Below are 17,355 nucleotides of genomic sequence, written 5' to 3'. Positions count from 1 at the left end.
TGAGTTTACTACTAAGGATTTGGGCTCTTAGTCTCATTAGGTGCATTTTCATAATGGTTGGTTTATGGTCTAAACATGCTCTTATAGCCTTGAAGCCATGCACAATCAAATATAACCTAATAAATCTGTCTCATATGCGATTTCAAGTGATTCAAGGTTCATTTAAACCATGAAATACAAGAGCATTGTGATCATTTTACTCTCTATCGTTTGTTAATGGCCTAACCATGCTCCTATGATCTATAAATTTCAACATATATCATTATTCCATGGTACAGGCTATACTCTAAATTTTCATGCACAACGAACATCATTAAATGGGTCAATTTCATAGAAAATACTTTACTAATTGAGGATTGTTGGGAGGGAGTCCCACATCGGTTAATTAAGGAGATGATCGCGTTTATAAGTAAGGATCTCCATTAGTATGAGACCTTTTGGGGAAACAAAAAATAAAGCTACGAGAGCTTATGTTCAAAGTGGACACAATATCATATCATTGTGAAAGTTCGTCGTTTCTAACATCTTTGGAGTTACACAAAATTTTGAGTTACAAGAAAAGATAGTACCAAGTACAGAAAAGGTTAGCATAGCTTCTGTTTTGGACAATTTTTAATATTTCACACGGTTTAGGACTGATTTTAGAATAGTGAAGTTATATTGACACCATAAATAGACCTTAAACTTGATTTTATGAATGAATGGAATATTATAGGTGAACCTGAATTTAGGCTGACCCTAGGAACAAATAGTTAGGATGAGCTTAGGAGCACCAAGCTGAGTTTGACACGGTATGTGAACTTGCCGTTGAAATTCCTATGCGCTAGGTTGGATGCAATTGTTTGATGCATGAATAACACACTCTATGTGGACCTATTTACATATTATTTATGTTATAATATTTGAATGAACTATGTGATACGTGTACTTATTTTTTATATTTGATTAAGATCACTACGTTGATATGACCATGGTTATACCTTACGAAATGTACCATGTATGATATGCATAAATGAAATACCATGAATATGTATGTATATCTCATAAGAAATTTACATAATAGAAGCATTATATGCATCATCTCATTGAACCATGATTTTAATGCGAAATATTTTACAATGTTATATGTTATTAATAAGTTCATATAGTGGGTTCACGTGCGTACATGCATGGACCATATGTAGGGAATACTATACATTCAACCCTATTAAAAAAAAAAAAAAAGTAGAGCCCAATCAATAATCATGAAAATTAGGTCCCAAAAATCCTGATACATGATGTATATGGATGTATTTTCTGACACCAAGAGTGTGGTCATGTATGAGTCACATTGTCTGTCGAGTGTCATGGTCATACTTGTTAAGGGCGTGTTGCTTGTGGCCACATGTCATGTCAAACTCTTTTATCTGCTTTAATGTTATATTGTTTTACTGTGTGTGACTCATCAACAAAATCATGTCTACTCTTGCTAGATATGAAATATCTCAAAATATATTATAGGGATCAAATAGGTATTGAACCTTTCCAAGATCAAGTATGGTACGCTCTCTTGCCCACATATTTTCAATGTAGTTAAAACTAAAAATGCTTTCTTTCAAACTATTTTCAACTTACGTTCTCGATAAACACTTTCTCTCAAAACATAATTTAACGCTCCACCTTTTGTTGAGATTATCCGCAAAGCTCAAATTTTACATGGTTGGCTTATTTGTTGTGTTAGAACAAAGTCACGGACAAAAAAGTGTGATTGTGATATTAAGAAGACCATAAAACAAAGTCACAGACAGTTTATTTCACATTTAAGTCATGTTTTTATCGTTAGAGTATGGTTTTTTAAACGTTATCAAACCCTTTCTTCAACCATGATTACTCTATTATCATAAGTTTATGAGTATTTAAATCCACGAACATAAATTAATTTTCACACAAACCAATCCTAACATGCACCATCACGTAGGTGGAAAATGGCAATGAGTGAGGTTTGGCATGGAAGCCATATGGGTCGAGTGTTAAACAAAAGCAGTAAAAATTGAAAAAATGGTATCTAAAATTTGGTTAGTCATGAGTTACCAACCCCCTAAGACATAATTACTAATTACGATCAAATTATTTTATTTAAATACAAAAATTGAAAATTATATCCTCATAATAAAATTAATTAAATATTTTCAAGACGTGAAAACTAAAATAGATAGCTTTAATTATATTTAAAAAAAAATAAAATAAAAAAATTAAGGGAATAAAAAAATAAATTGAGATAGGTAAAGAAGCGCATGTGTTTTACCCGATTTGATTCCCTTTTTGACGGTCAAACTTACAGCGTGGTGTTCGCATTTCTCGAGGCTATATATATATATATATTTTTTTTTTTAATTTCTCTCTCTCTCTCTCTCTCTATGGGTTTTAAATATAATTAATTATTTGTTTAGTTGCAAATAATGGTAATAATAATAATAATAGGGAGCATTAAATGATGATGTAATTTGAGTGTAGAGTTGGAATTAGTAGTAAGCATTGTTTTAAGAATACGAGGCAGAGATTTAAAAGATATATGTATGTATGTCCAAAACAATGACATGAAATGAAATTAAATGAAATGAAATGAAATTAGGCTAGATTTGGTTGGAATGTGTGGGGGGCTTGGTTCACAAATAATAATAATAATAATAATAATAATCATAGATATATCTGAAATACACCCACCAGACATGGGTCAGTGTCCTATACTCCGACCCCTATTATATTTACCTTTGCTCTACCACAATACTTATATACTAATGATGCTCTGATACCATGTTACAGAAGTGAAATTGAAAGCCACGACCTTTAAATAAAATAGAAACGAGTTAGGATAAAGTTATGGGTCCAAGTGGGAATGAATAAGTGGGTGTGGAGAGTGGCTATGTTTGCCCTTGCTCGCCTCTGTCTCAGATTTTTTTTTTTTGTCAGATTAAATTATAAATATTCCTATATTCATTCACAGTCTTTGTTTATCACTAAAATTTTATTATACTAATAACCTTGTTTTTAGATTAGAACTCCATGTGTTGCCCCTTTACTTATGTAATTATATATCCATCTTTCTTCTACTAATTCCCCCATCTATTCCATTTCACTCTCTGCCCCAACCCAACCCGAGTTATTGCACCATTCAAATCTAAGAAGAATTACACAAACATTTATTTTTTATCGTTCAATCTTCATTTCATGTGTTACAAGTTTACTCGACTGAGGAAATATCATTTGGAGATTTGGAACTCAACTTCAGCTTAAGCATGAAGCATGAAGTTGTTATAAATGGCTAGTGATTGATAATTTTTTTTTTTTACGGCTTTATTTATTATTTTAATTTCATAACTTCTTCTAATCCTCCAAGAGTGAGGAATTACTAAACTAAGTTATAAAACTGGCTAATCATGGTCTCAGATTTTCGCTTTTAGAATGTTGAGTATCATCTTTGCTGTTTCTAAGATTTCAAATCATTCTTGTAGTAAATTACATTCGAGTCGTTTAATCAAGCCTTTATCAAGTTCGATTGTGAAGCGATTGAATTTATAACAAAATTTCAAATCTTTGATCTCAAAACATAATCTAACCCTAACATATCTGTTGATTGATCCGAATTTTATATAAAGTGTTCATTTTTTTTTTTTTTTGTTAAAAAGTTCTTACTACTCGAGAAAAGTTTGGATGGTCAGATTGAGAATTGGGATTGGGTTATTTGTTAATTATGGTCTAAATTCATGCCTTAGAGGTGTAATTTAGTTTGATTAATGCATTTGAAAGTAAGCAAAATGGTATATTTTGCTCTCTATTTTTCTTTTAATGCAATCCCTCTCAATGGAGATCAAAGATGATATGATTTATGCTTAGCCACCCATTATCCTGTCTACCAAAGGCAAAGGATGGACCCAAATATTTTCTTTTAGTGACGGGCCAAAATTAATTTTATGTATGAGTACGAGGGGTAGGTGTTCTTTTTTGGATCGTCTCCTAACAATGTGGAGAATTTTCATTTAGACGAAAAACAAAGAGCAATAAAGGGTTGGATTAGGTTAGATTCTTTTTTCTAGATTGGGTTGAGTTTAGTTTTTTTGAAAAGGGTCGATGCCAAGATTGACATTTTTTCAAAAAAAATAAAGAGTTGATTTGAGATAGATCGTGTGAATTCTATTCGAGTTATTTAGATCACTGACCCGATCAGTCCACGTGGAATACCCATAGGAAAAGGAAAAGGGTTTGAAAATTTGAGGGGAAAATTGAAGTTGATTTGGGTTTAGGCATATGACAAATGTTAATGCTGTCCTTTCATACATCATTATTTTACTACTATTTTGGTGTGTACGTGTGTCTTTAAATATATTTATTCACTCAGAGATTAAATTAATTATACACAAAAGAAAACCTAAGATTGCTCCCTCACTGTTTTGCTCCATTTATGACGGTGAGAACTGAAACATAGATTTGTTTATAAATCAATACAACTCTTCCAATCCTCTTCTCTCAACCATGGAGCTTCACCATTTCCATTGATCATCCAATAATGGCTTCAATCAACTGGTTGGGTTTCTCCCTCTCCCCCCAACATCACCAACTCCCCCACCACCCCTCCGACCACCCTCACGCCGTCTCCGCCGCTGCCTTCACCACCGACCAAATCTCCGCCTCTGACGTCCCCGCCGTCTGCTTTGACAACCTTCCTTCCTCCTATGGCGTCTATGACTCTCAAGGTCTCTCCTTTTTCACTTTTTTGGCCTTTTTGATTGATGGGGTTTTTAGAAATTGATGTTTAATCAAAACCCATTTCATATTTTTTTTGTTTTTTTTTTTTTGTTTTTTGTAGATTGGAATAGTGTGAAGGGTTTAGGGCAGACTCAAAGTTCGGATTTTTCTGGTTTAATCGACACCCATCACCAACCAAAGCTTGAAAATTTCCTCGGCCACCACTCTTTCACCGACCACGACCACCCCGCCGCCGTCTACACCAATGCATCCGCCAACTACATCTTCCAAAATTGTTCTTTGGAGCTTCCATCTGAGCCAAACGGCGGAAGCGGTGATGGCGGTGGAAGACCCAACCCCAGTAACGGTAACTACACTAGCTCTATTGGGTTGTCTATGATCAAGACGTGGCTGAGAAACCAACCGGCGCCGCCGCAAGCGGTGGCTAAAAGCGGCGGAGATCACGACGGAGCAGTAGCAAAACCTAATATCACAAACCCACATACTTTATCACTGTCGATGAACACCGGACCACCACCACCACCGTCGCAGTCCTCCGACTCGGAAGCTCTACCACTTCTCGTAACAAACGGCGGCGAAAGCTCCTCCTCCGATAAGAAACAACCCAAATCATCCGCCACCGAGGTAGACACGGAAAACAGCGCCATTGAAGCTGTCCCAAGAAAATCCATGGACACATTTGGACAAAGAACTTCCATCTACCGCGGTGTAACCAGGTTTTGATATTGTCCACTTTGAACATAAGCTCAGTGAAGGATCTAATACCAACGAACGAACATGGGTTCCTTATTTATAAATTCACGATCATCTTCTAAATTAATAATATTTTGATTGCAGGCATAGATGGACAGGAAGATATGAAGCTCATCTATGGGACAATAGTTGCAGAAGAGAAGGACAAACCAGAAAAGGAAGACAGGGTAATTAATTAATTAATTTATTAATTTCAAATCAAGAAATCATTGGATATATAATTTTCTAATTTCAAGTTTTTAATTTGGTGGTGTGGGGTTCTTATCAACTCATGTGGGGTTCCATTTCCACTACAAAATGCAGTCTATTTGGGTGAGTAATATATAATAATACAAAAATCCTTTTATTTTTCTTCATAATCTAATTTTATTTGTAAGTTTATGATTGTAATCTTATTAAATTTGGTGTTTTTTTCAATCAAACAGGAGGTTATGACAAAGAACAAAAGGCTGCTAGAGCCTACGATTTAGCAGCACTTAAATACTGGGGTACCACTACCACCACCAACTTTCCAGTAAGCCTTACTCCCGACTTCGATTATGCTCTTAAACTTTATATTATATCGACCATGTTGATATCACCTGCTCAATCATTACTTCATCCAACGTATATTTGTCACATCAACTTAATGATTCGGTAATTAGATCGATGAAAGACTATATTGATAATTAAGAAGCATAACAGGTTGGGTTAAAAAATAAAATTTGGACTAACCCGAGTTCACAATCCAACCCAATTCGAAAAAAAAAAAAAAAAAAAATCGAACTCGAACTAACTTTTATACTTTGGATTGGATAGTTCTTATTGGTTAGATTATCGAGTCATCTAAACACTCGATAATCACATGACTTGCTTACTGAATTATAAAAATTGTAGATTAGTGATTACGAAAAAGAGTTGGAAGACATGAAGCATATGACCCGACAAGAGTTTGTAGCGTCTCTAAGAAGGTACAAACACCTAACTAGCTTAATCTTAATACATTTGTTTTATGTTATATAGTTTTATTCCTTTATATTTTTAAATTTTGGTCGTATAATGTAAGCTTTACTTTAATTAACTTCCAATCAAACTGAAATTACAGGAAGAGTAGTGGGTTTTCTCGTGGAGCTTCCATTTACCGTGGAGTAACAAGGTAATTTTCATTTTTAATTTTACCTCACTCCCTCTCTTTTTCACCCACATTTTGTAAATTAAAATTTGAATATGGCCGTTGGTGACAGACACCACCAGCATGGGAGATGGCAAGCAAGAATAGGGAGAGTTGCTGGAAACAAAGACCTTTACTTGGGAACTTTCAGTAAGTCAATTATAAATATTGTATATTCGTAGCTACCAATTATTCAAATATTGTTCGTATTTGGAAAATTAGGTACGCAAGAGGAAGCAGCCGAGGCATACGACATAGCAGCCATAAAGTTCCGAGGACTAAATGCCGTGACCAACTTCGACATGACTCGTTACGATGTCAAAGCCATTCTTGAAAGCAACACATTGCCTGTTGGTGGTGCTGCCAAGCGTTTAAAGGATATTGACCATTCTAACATTCCTCTGCATCTCCAATCAACTGAAGAAAACATATCATCACATTTATCTAATGGAATAATTACTACCGGGGGCGGTGGATGGCCAACTCTCGCCTTCCACCACCACCACCACCCCTACGCCTCTCACTACCCTTATGGTGCACTACAGCAACGGCTGTGGTGCAAGCAAGAGAACGATGTCACTGCCGGGAACTTCTTGGACTCGATGGACCAGAGCTCCGGGTCGAGCTCGGTGGTTTATAGTAGAGATGGGTACGGTGGGAACTTCATGATTCCGATGGGAGCGGAAGGGGGTGGATTGGGAGACATTGGAGAAGTGAATATGTTTGGTGGTGGTTGTAACGTGGATGACCCATTCCATGCAACAAGAACGAGCAATTTGTATGATTATAATAATTCCTCCCATCAGCTGCAACAACCGCCGCCGGAGCTGCAAGCCTCCTCCGGCAACAACTGGCTTCCGCCAGCCAGGTCGGTTTGTCACGGCGGAACTCCGCCGCCTTTCACCATTTGGAATGACACTTAAGAAAGGAAAACAAAGGGGAAAATGGATGATTTTGTTCCTTTTTTTTTTTTTTTTTGTTTAAATTTTTGTTAATGTGTTGATTTAGGGTAAGTTGATTATAAGCAAAGTTTTGTTATATACATATATATTATATTAAGGATCTAAAAAAGGTGACGTGGCATTTATATATGCTGTGAATTTTGGGAAGCTTAGGTGGTAGAATTGGATCCTCGGCTAAGTTTTATATATTTTACCTGTAATTTTGAATTTTAACCCTATTTTGTTGGTTTAAACTACAAGTAATGGTAATTTATTTCTTTCCATTGTGGTCGTTTAAGAAGTTATTTGACTTTCCTTTGATGCTCGTGAATAGAAGATCATGAGTATATAAGTAAAAGACAGTATCTCTATTGATGTGAAACATTTTGGCAAGACGAAAAGTAAAGCCTTGAGAGCTTATACTCAAACGGGGCAATATTACACCAATACGTAGGATCGTTGATTCTTTCATGAAGTTGGGAGAAAAAAACTAAATGATAATAGATTGAAATATATGTGTTTTATGTGGGAAGAGTGAGCTAAATTAATTAAATTTTAATTTTTTTTATAAAAATATATATAATTAATTATTCAATTTGAATAAAAGTTTATATAATTTTGATTGATTTGTATATAAATTTAAAATTCTAAAATTAGATAAGAAGAACTTGCCATCTTTATGAAATACACGGAGTTACTTCTTTTATTACCGATTAGTTCTCAAATGGACGAAATGGACGAAATGAATCTGCATGTTTATATAATATGGTATAAGAACTCATGATGTCTAAACCGAAAGAAACACCTTCTTAAAAGAACGAATTGGGAGGACTTGTGGTGAAATTTAACGAAAGATTTCCCAAATAGAAAATAATATGGATAGGAACGGAGACAAGAGACATTGAAGTTGTGATAATGAGTTTTGATTTGTATAAGCACAACCGTAACGATCTATACCCAAGATTCAGATTAGATTCAAAATAATAGACACCTTCCGTTGTATTGGATGAATAGTGAAGGACATGACTTAAAGTATAAACAGCTCCAATATCTTTTTTCCGCCAAAATAGAGCGTTAAAATGACGTTACACTCCACCGCTAGTACTCCCACATTTTCCATTTAAATAAGGATTATCTATCTCATTCAAGATGGGTCCTTGTGGGAGCCCGATCCATACACGTTAATGGGCATATCTACTTGAGACGTATGACTTTTAAGTTGGGAAATAAAAAAAATATAAAAAATTAAAATAAAATTCTTACACGTGCATCAAAATACTATAAATAATATATATACGATCTTGACGCAGTGATGCATTAATTTAGTTATGTCAAAGTGAGAATAGTTAAATGTAATTGACACTTACTCATATATTTCAATTATTATACTAAAAAAAATGATTTTATATTTATATTTAGATAGAAATTTATCATTAAATTTGAATGGGGTTTTGCTAGTGTAATAGGGGGGTGACCTATGAGACATGGAACCGGGTAACAGGCAGGAGAAAATGACGGGCAGTTCCCTTTACAGTTAAGGAGAGGGTCATCTGTATGTTTGCCACGTGGCAGGCTCGTGTAATAATGGCGTTCACGTAAATTATGGTCAATGTACATGGTAATGGCCAACCGAGTGGCCGCATATGCGTCCATTTTAGACCTATATTTACAAAATGATTTTCAATTTTTATTTTCAAAATAAAATTGAAAACTATTACGTATATAAAAAGGACACATCCCTTTTTTGTGGCTCAAATTTTTAGAAATAAAGTATACTAAAAAAAATTCGTGTTGGTTAATTTATGACGGAATTTTTCACTTTTAGAAACGAGTCGTTATATTGTATTAGTTGGTTTGTGACGATAATTTTTACTCTTAGGAGGGAACAATAAGTAGCGTAACTAACTACAGAGAATGCAGAGAAAATGTCGGAGTCATCAAGTATGGCATCCAAACTCCAAACCCTAATTCGAATCCAAGAGTTAAAAAATATGAGTATTTCTTTCGGATAAGAATCCGAAAAAAAAAAAACGTGGGTCCTTGGAAAAACGCCCTACTTTCTTTTCCTGATCTCTGTAATTGGTTGCATCATTATCAAAGAAGAGATTTCCAAGAAAAGTAAAAAACTTTATTAAAGTAAAAACAGGGTGTTTTAAAAAAAAAAATATTTACTGCAAAACCCCATGCCTTCTTTTCCTCCCATGCTCATCTCTTTCATCTATAAACATAAACATCTTTGTTAGGGTTATAATGAATCAAATATTTCACTTTATGCATCCCCTCATGTTCGACTATCATTTCATTTCATTTCATTTCACTCGATCAAATGTAGTATTTGAATTACGTGTCATTTTATAAAGTGAAATGTTCTGTTGATCGTTTCTCCGTTCTAAATTTGTTGTCAAAATTATGGATGTATATGCATTGGGTTGAGTTGGGTTGGAATTTTTTTCTTGGTAACCCTAACCATACGAATAAAATCTATAACCCAACCCAACACAGTCTTCTATTTTTTCGGTTTGAGTTGTCGGGTTGTTTTTTAAATTATCTAAAAAATTCTATTTATTCACGGTACATGTTATATTAATAACTAAAATGTCATAAAAATTCAAATATCAAACAGTTACAAGCCAAAAAAATTCACTAATATTGACTACAAAAGTTGAATATTCTTAAAAGTTTTAGAAGTATGGTAGGGTTCAGTTAGCTTATAACCCTATTTTTCAGGTTTGTTGGGTTGGCTCCATAATAAAAATGTCAACCCACTAATTGAACCAAACTTTCGGTTTAAAAAAAGTTCAACTCAATCCAAATTGGAAAGATAAAATCTAACCTAATCCAACTTTTATGATTTGAGTTGTGTAGTTCGCATTGGTCGATTTATTGATGAACACCTGAGATTTGAGAGCAAGTTGAACGACGACTACCTAATAGGCTAAAACGATCAAATATGTAGTAGACTAAAATAGTTAATATTTGCTAGCAATACCCCGGACCGATGTAGTATAGAAAAATGAGACAAAAGAAAAGAGGGGGAGAAGGGCATGCGTGTCTGGGATTTGTGTGAATCATCACTTTTATAATTAACATATAAACAGCCCTTGGGAACGCCCATTCATCCCCTCTTTCCTTCACCAAATCCACAAAACCCTACTTGGGCCTTCTAAAAACTCTGTTTGGGATTCTAAACCTTTTGACTTTGACCCTAATTTTAACCCCTAAACCCCTTTCCATATGTATTCTCTCGTAGGTACGATGAGTCGGATGGAAATGACAAAAGAAATTCTTGCCCCGTCTTCAAACTAAAGACTAGTGGAAATAAGGAAGTCAAAATAATTATACCCTAAACCCCTTTCCATATGTATTCTCTCGTAGGTACGATGAGTCGGATGGAAATGACAAAAGAAATTCTTGTCCCGTCTTCAAACTAAAGACTAGTGGAAATAAGGAAGTCAAAATAATTATACCTAAGAGGGAATACATATCCATATGAATGGTAAATTTGTAGTTAGACATGAAAGAGAATAATGTTCGAGTAATAACTTAAAGAGACTATAATATACATCTAAGCTTGGGTGCTTTAATGACTCACTTTACTATTTTTTTTATAAATGATTCAAATTGTTTATGCGGAGACATGTGAGTGGAATTACCTTATGTAATAGTTTGTATAAGATTGGACCATAAAATACTTCATATCTCCTTATTGAAAAACTAATATTTTATAGGATGAACATATGCAGGGGCAAATGTAGTAGACATAAACGAGTGCATGATCCTAAATTAAAAGAATAAATAAGTGAAGTATCCGAGCACGGGTAGAGTACCCATCGCCATTGTATTTGCATCCTTAGCTCTCTTCTTGGTGGTAGCTCGGGCCATGCCCCACCCCTATCTTTAACCTCCTTGATTTCCCTAGCAAGATTCCAAGGGTCTATTGGCATCTTGTCTCTCCTTGTGAGGACGTCTATTACTCCATGGCCTCTCTTTCAACAACCAAAGCAAGCGCCAGCACCAATTATGCATAGACCATCATGCTTCCCATAATCTACAATAATGCGTCGAAGTCTAGGTTACAAATCGTTCTAACATGCTCTGACCTAATCATGGTTACAATATGCATCAATTTAGATAAAAGAGGTTAGACCATGTTCATTAATTTCTTACACTTTACTTATATACTTGGTCATACTTGGTCGTGGCAAGACATTGCTTGAGTCTATACGACCTAATCAACCTGAGACTTCGATATCAATTTGTAACGACTCGCTATACAAAACTTCGAATAAGTTTTTTTTTCTTTTCATTTTTTTTAAACAAGGCAACTCAAGGAAATAAATAAATATTTAGAACATAAGTTTCATTAAGAAATTAAAAGATACAAAAACATGTGTATGGGAGTTATACAAAAGTTTGTGTACGATGAAACATATACCTCTAGCTTCGTGGATGTCTGGCGTATAAGTTTGATGACAAAACTAATCCAAGTGGAGGGATGGAGATAGAATTGTTCCAAGGTAGGATAAAAGGTGAGTTTTGTTTTTTGACATATCCCCTATTTCCTCTCATTTTTCAAGCTCATCTTATTTTTAACTCCATTTTGGACCTATTTGAACTATGATTATGGACTCTTCTTGTTTATATAATTTACTTTTACTTGTTATTAATCTAATATGATTTTATATAATTAACTTGCGTTCATATTAATAAAAATTTACTTTACATGTTTGGAGAAACATTTAGATGAACACAATCATTTAGATTCTTGCTATTTTTCTAACATCCCAATGGTCAATACAAAAGTTAACTCTCAATACAAAAAGTAAGAGAGTAATTCAAACATAAACTAATATGAATATTGTACGTACAAAAGGACATAATATAGAAAAGATAAACAAATGGGAAGAAGAAATAAACATCTCTTTGGAAAAACTTCAAAAGTTCTTGGGATGATCTTCTACCATGGTCTCTAATTTGGGAAAACTTGAAGACTTTTTATACGGTACGAGAATTATTGGTGCTACTTCAACTCGATTTTGCATTCTATTCACCGTCTGTATTTAGATGAATGTAGTATGAAAAGAAGATATTGTGTTTTTTTAATAGAAATGTAGATGTAAACACTGTTCTTAGAGAGAGAACTAATTAGAGTTGAGAGGAAGAACTAAGTTGAGAGGAAGAAATGTGAGGATTGATATATATATACTTTGAACATGGGTGATGGGTGATTGCAAAGGCTAAAAAAGGATTGTATTAGCGTTGGCAAGGTCCCAAAATTAAAGAAATAGTTGGAACTATTTAGAAGCCATATTTAGAAATTAGAAAAAAATAATGTATATAAGGTAAACTGTTAGTTTGTTTAATGTTGTTTTAAGGTGTAATACCCTATATTTCAATCTAAAATAGGGAATATCACTTGAGTTTCTTACTTAAACCAAAGTTTTGACAAGAATATCAATTTAAAACAAGCTAACATTAAAAACTACCTCAAACAAATCACTAATTGCATCTTTATCGAGCAGGTCTAAGTTGAAGCTAGGTTTATAATGAATCAATGCTCAAATTTCATTCATAAAAAATCTCTCTTTTTATCTACTAATTTTTGGGCATTTTTGTCTCTCCACAAAAAAAGCTTCCTACTCTTCAAATACACGCTACCCTTCAAATGTCCATTAAAAAAACCATTTTGATCTGTAAAGGAATTTTGAATTAAAATAATAAATAAAGTTTGAAAATAAATTATCAATCATTGGTTATTTATAGCCATCCTATTCTCCAAATATTAACTCATCAACTTCCAAATTGTCATTCCTCAATCAAATCACAGCTTGTAACACATGAAATAGAAGTTAAATCGAGCCTATCCAATTTTGTAGATTAAGAATGTATGCTTGTGGGATCTTCTTGATCTTGGGTTGTGTAATAGATCCAGTTGTAACGTTTGAAACAATATAATCCTTTTCATCTTCCCCCACTTCAAAAGTAATTCGAATCACGAAAATCATCACCTACTTCTAAAGGATTAACAATAATTCCTATCACTAACAATTTGGATAATATATCTAACAAATCTATTAACAGTGGAGAAATAATTCTAAAGATTCTATGTAATCTATTTGTTGTTGTGAAGAGAACATTGAGTATTTACAAAAGCTAACCAATCTCTTAAACTTTCTCCAAAGTTAACTACTAACCAATCTCCTAAATAAATCACTAAACTTTCTCAGCCATCAAATACTTAGTAGGGTTGCACTTTGTCATCGTAATATGTATGCCATCTTCTCAGCATACAACGTAGGCTGATTGCTTGAGCACTATGCAATCTTTCCTGCTTGAGCACTATGCAATTTTTTCTTTGGTCCACTTCTATTCCGAGTAGTAGTGAGTAACCTGAGATCAGTCATCTCAAATTTTTTCATCATTTGTTGCTTGAACTCTTAAATGCCTTCCTCACTTGTACCAGTGACGATCAAGTATGAGTGTTTCAACTCAATTGTTTCTTGTATACAATGTTTGTTCTTGCGAGAATTTCATGAAATTTAGACTCTTTAAGCTCTTGTCCACACATATGATCCATGCCTTCGGTGCTTGCCGTAAAATGTAGAGGGTCCTTGACAACTTGTACGCTTTGTGCTCTTCGGTTTTGAGGACAAAGTCTTCAGAATGGGCAACGTACACTTTTTCTTAGAGGTCACCATTTAGGAACATTGATTTGCGTCTAAGTGATGGACCTCTCATCTGTGTTGAGTTGCGATGTCAAGAATCAGGCTTACACTGTCGAGTCTAGCCATAGGTGCGAAAACCTCCTTAAAGTCAACTTCTTATCCGTGAAAGTATCCCTTTGCCACAAGTCTTTTTTTTTATGCTTGATGATATTTTCTTCACAATTCTTTTTCATCTTAAACACCCACTTGAAACTGATGGACTTGTGTTTGGATGGTAAGTTAGTGAGTGTCCACGTCATGTTCTTCTCAACAACTTCAAGCTCTTTTTGCATGGCCTCCTGCCACATTGTCTCAGTTGCTGCCTCATGGTATGTTGTCGACTCTTTGGTCGCGAGCAATACTAACTCATCGGGATCCAATTTTTCTGGGAGTGTATTTGCATAAATGTCAGCAAGAGAACAAAACTTCTTTGGTCCACCCTCTGTTGTGGATCCTCCTGTACTTTCACCAGAGCTCTCTTGTTGTAGAAAATTCATCAAGTCTTTCGGCGTTGCTGGTGATGACATGTGGGGATTTGTTGATGTCGCTGTCAGTGCACTTTCTAGGTTTGTCGCGTCTCGCTTGTCTTCCAAAACAATGAACTTTGTAACAATCTGTTTGTTATCGCTGACGCTGCACTAATTTCATTTCTTCTCTTATTCGAATACGACATCTCTACTTATATGAACTTTCTCATGTTGCAGATCATCCAATCTATGTCCTTGGTCCCATCTTCTATGACAAAATACATATCTTTTGGCTTTTGTCATCAAGATTTTTTATATGTCTTTGTTGTCTTAACACGTGCTTTACAACCGAAGACTCATGGATTCTCGAAGTGAGGCATCTTACCGAACCATGCTTCGTAGGGGGTGCGAGTGTCCAGCACTTATGCTGGTAAACAGTTTAGAAGATAAACTACATGTCGTATTACCTTGCTCCAGAAAATCGTTGGGACTTGCATGCTTTGAGTAAGTTTCTTGCAATGTTCAATGTGGTACGGTTTGTTCGCTCAACCACATCATTTTGTTGTAGAGTGTACGATGCGGACTCAAACTCTTAACTTGACAAAGGTTTTATTTGTGATCAAACCCGCTTTCAACGAGTCTTTTGAACTTCTTGAATGCACGTAATACCTCTCCTGTTTAGCATGTAAACCCACCTCCAACAACTATAATTGTCAACAAACAAGAGAAAATAGTTGTTTCTAGTAATTAACGATGAAATGATTGAGCCACACAAATTTGCATGAACTAGTTGTAGTGATCACTTAGCACGAAAATTGGTTTGAGCTGGGAACGATAGTCTTGCTTGTTTGGAGACTAGAAAACTTTCACATAGTTGATTCGGGTGTATGATTTTGGGTAGCCTCGTACCATCCTAATCTCTCTCATCATTTTGAGTGTGTGAAAGGTCATGTGCCAAAGGCATGCCATAGAAAAGTTAGGTCTGCGAGTGTTGTCAATAGAGAGGTGGGTTGATTGGTCTCCAACATTATCTTTTAGAGGCGTTTATAAAACTGTTTTACCTTCATCAACAAGGCTCCATTTCTGTCGAACATCTTCAAGAACGAAACAGCTAATGCCACATTGCTACCTTCTTTTTTCATCCAACAAAGATCGATAATATTACTCTTCAAGCTTGGGATATAATTTACTTCGGTCTGTAGATGTTGGTTGACATTCTTGCACTGGAACAAAATGGATCCTTTGCCTTGGATTGATACAATTGATCCGTCGCAAAACTTCACGTTTCCAATGAGCTTCGCACCAAGCTTCTTGAACTTTGCTCGATCTCCAATCATGTGGTTGCTTGCTCTGTTGTCTAGGTATCACATGTTTTCCTCCACTTCATATTCTCCTTTTGTGAGAAGGTTCTTGATCATGTGTGAGTGTGAGGTTTGCCTCCTCATTGTGCTTCTTCTTGTAATACTCTACCACATAGTGGTTGTATTTTCTATTAGAGTAACACTTGTTCATACTCTTACCTTCCGAGAATTGATATTTTCATGGATTCATAAGGTATTGTTACAACCTCGTTTGCCACCCCATCAATGGCCACTATTGCCGCCATGCCCATCACTACAACCATGCCCACAACCATTTTTTTTTTTTTTTTTTTTTTTTTTTTTTTTTTTTTTTTTTTTTTTTTTTTTTTTTTTTTTTTTTTTTTTTTTTTTTTTTTTTTTTTTTTTTTTTTTTTTTTTTTTTTTTTTTTTTTTTTTTTTTTTTTTTTTTTTTTTTTTTTTTTTTTTTTTTTTTTTTTTTTTTTTTTTTTTTTTTTTTTTTTTTTTTTTTTTTTTTTTTTTTTTTTTTTTTTTTTTTTTTTTTTTTTTTTTTTTTTTTTTGCTTATGGCGGCATGTCCATTCATATTACTAAACGGTAATCAAATTGTCATTAATTTGTTACGCTTTGGTTTACTTTATATTTTAATGTTTTTACTTGTTAATCTAGTGCCATTTTTCAGCTGCCTTCATAATTTGGGTGTACATAAAAATTTAATGGGTTCCGAGAAATATTTAGATGAGGCACAATAATTTAAGGAAAATTTTTAATAATTTGACCATTAAAATTGTTGTTTAGATTTTTGCTATTGTTTTCTAAACAAGATCCGGATCGTCAATACAAAAGTTAACTCTCCGTAACAAAAGTAGGAGAGTAATTCAAACATATGAATATTGTCTATACAAAAGGACATAATATAGAAAAGATAAACAAATGGGAAGAACAAATAAACATCTCTTTGAAAAAACCTTGAAGTTTTTGGGACTTTCTTCTGCAATGGTCTCTAATTTGGGAGAACTTGAAGATCTTTTATATGGTAAGAGAATTATTAGGAGAACTTGAAGACCTTTTATATGGTAAGAGAATTATTGGTGCCACTTCAACCCGTCTTCTTGTATTTTTTTTTTTTAATAGAGATGTAAGATGTAAATAAGCTCTTAGATAGAGAACTAATTAAGAGTTTTGAGAGGAAGGAAGGTGAGCTTCCATATATATATACTTTAAACTCGGTGATGGTAAAGGCTAAAAAAAGGATTATGTCATGGTTGGCATGATCCCA

The 17,355-nt window shown here is 34.3% G+C and overlaps 1 protein-coding gene across 1 annotated transcript; it reads left to right on the top strand.

Annotated features, from left to right (window-relative positions):
- Positions 1-4,444: 4,444 nt before the first annotated feature.
- On the top strand, positions 4,445-7,756 carry LOC111439948 (AP2-like ethylene-responsive transcription factor AIL1). The gene is made up of 9 exons (XM_023077380.1): positions 4,445-4,730; positions 4,844-5,459; positions 5,581-5,663; positions 5,800-5,808; positions 5,922-6,010; positions 6,373-6,446; positions 6,581-6,631; positions 6,720-6,796; positions 6,869-7,756. Exons 1-9 carry the CDS (start codon positions 4,544-4,546, stop codon positions 7,567-7,569), a joined length of 1,887 nt encoding a protein of 628 aa, XP_022933148.1. The 5' UTR covers positions 4,445-4,543; the 3' UTR covers positions 7,570-7,756.
- Positions 7,757-17,355: the final 9,599 nt, after the last annotated feature.

This window comes from Cucurbita moschata, unplaced genomic scaffold, assembly GCF_002738365.1.
Source record: "Cucurbita moschata cultivar Rifu unplaced genomic scaffold, Cmos_1.0 Cmo_Scf00120, whole genome shotgun sequence".
NCBI lineage: Eukaryota > Viridiplantae > Streptophyta > Magnoliopsida > Cucurbitales > Cucurbitaceae > Cucurbita > Cucurbita moschata.
This window is presented reverse-complemented; position numbering and strand designations above follow the sequence as displayed.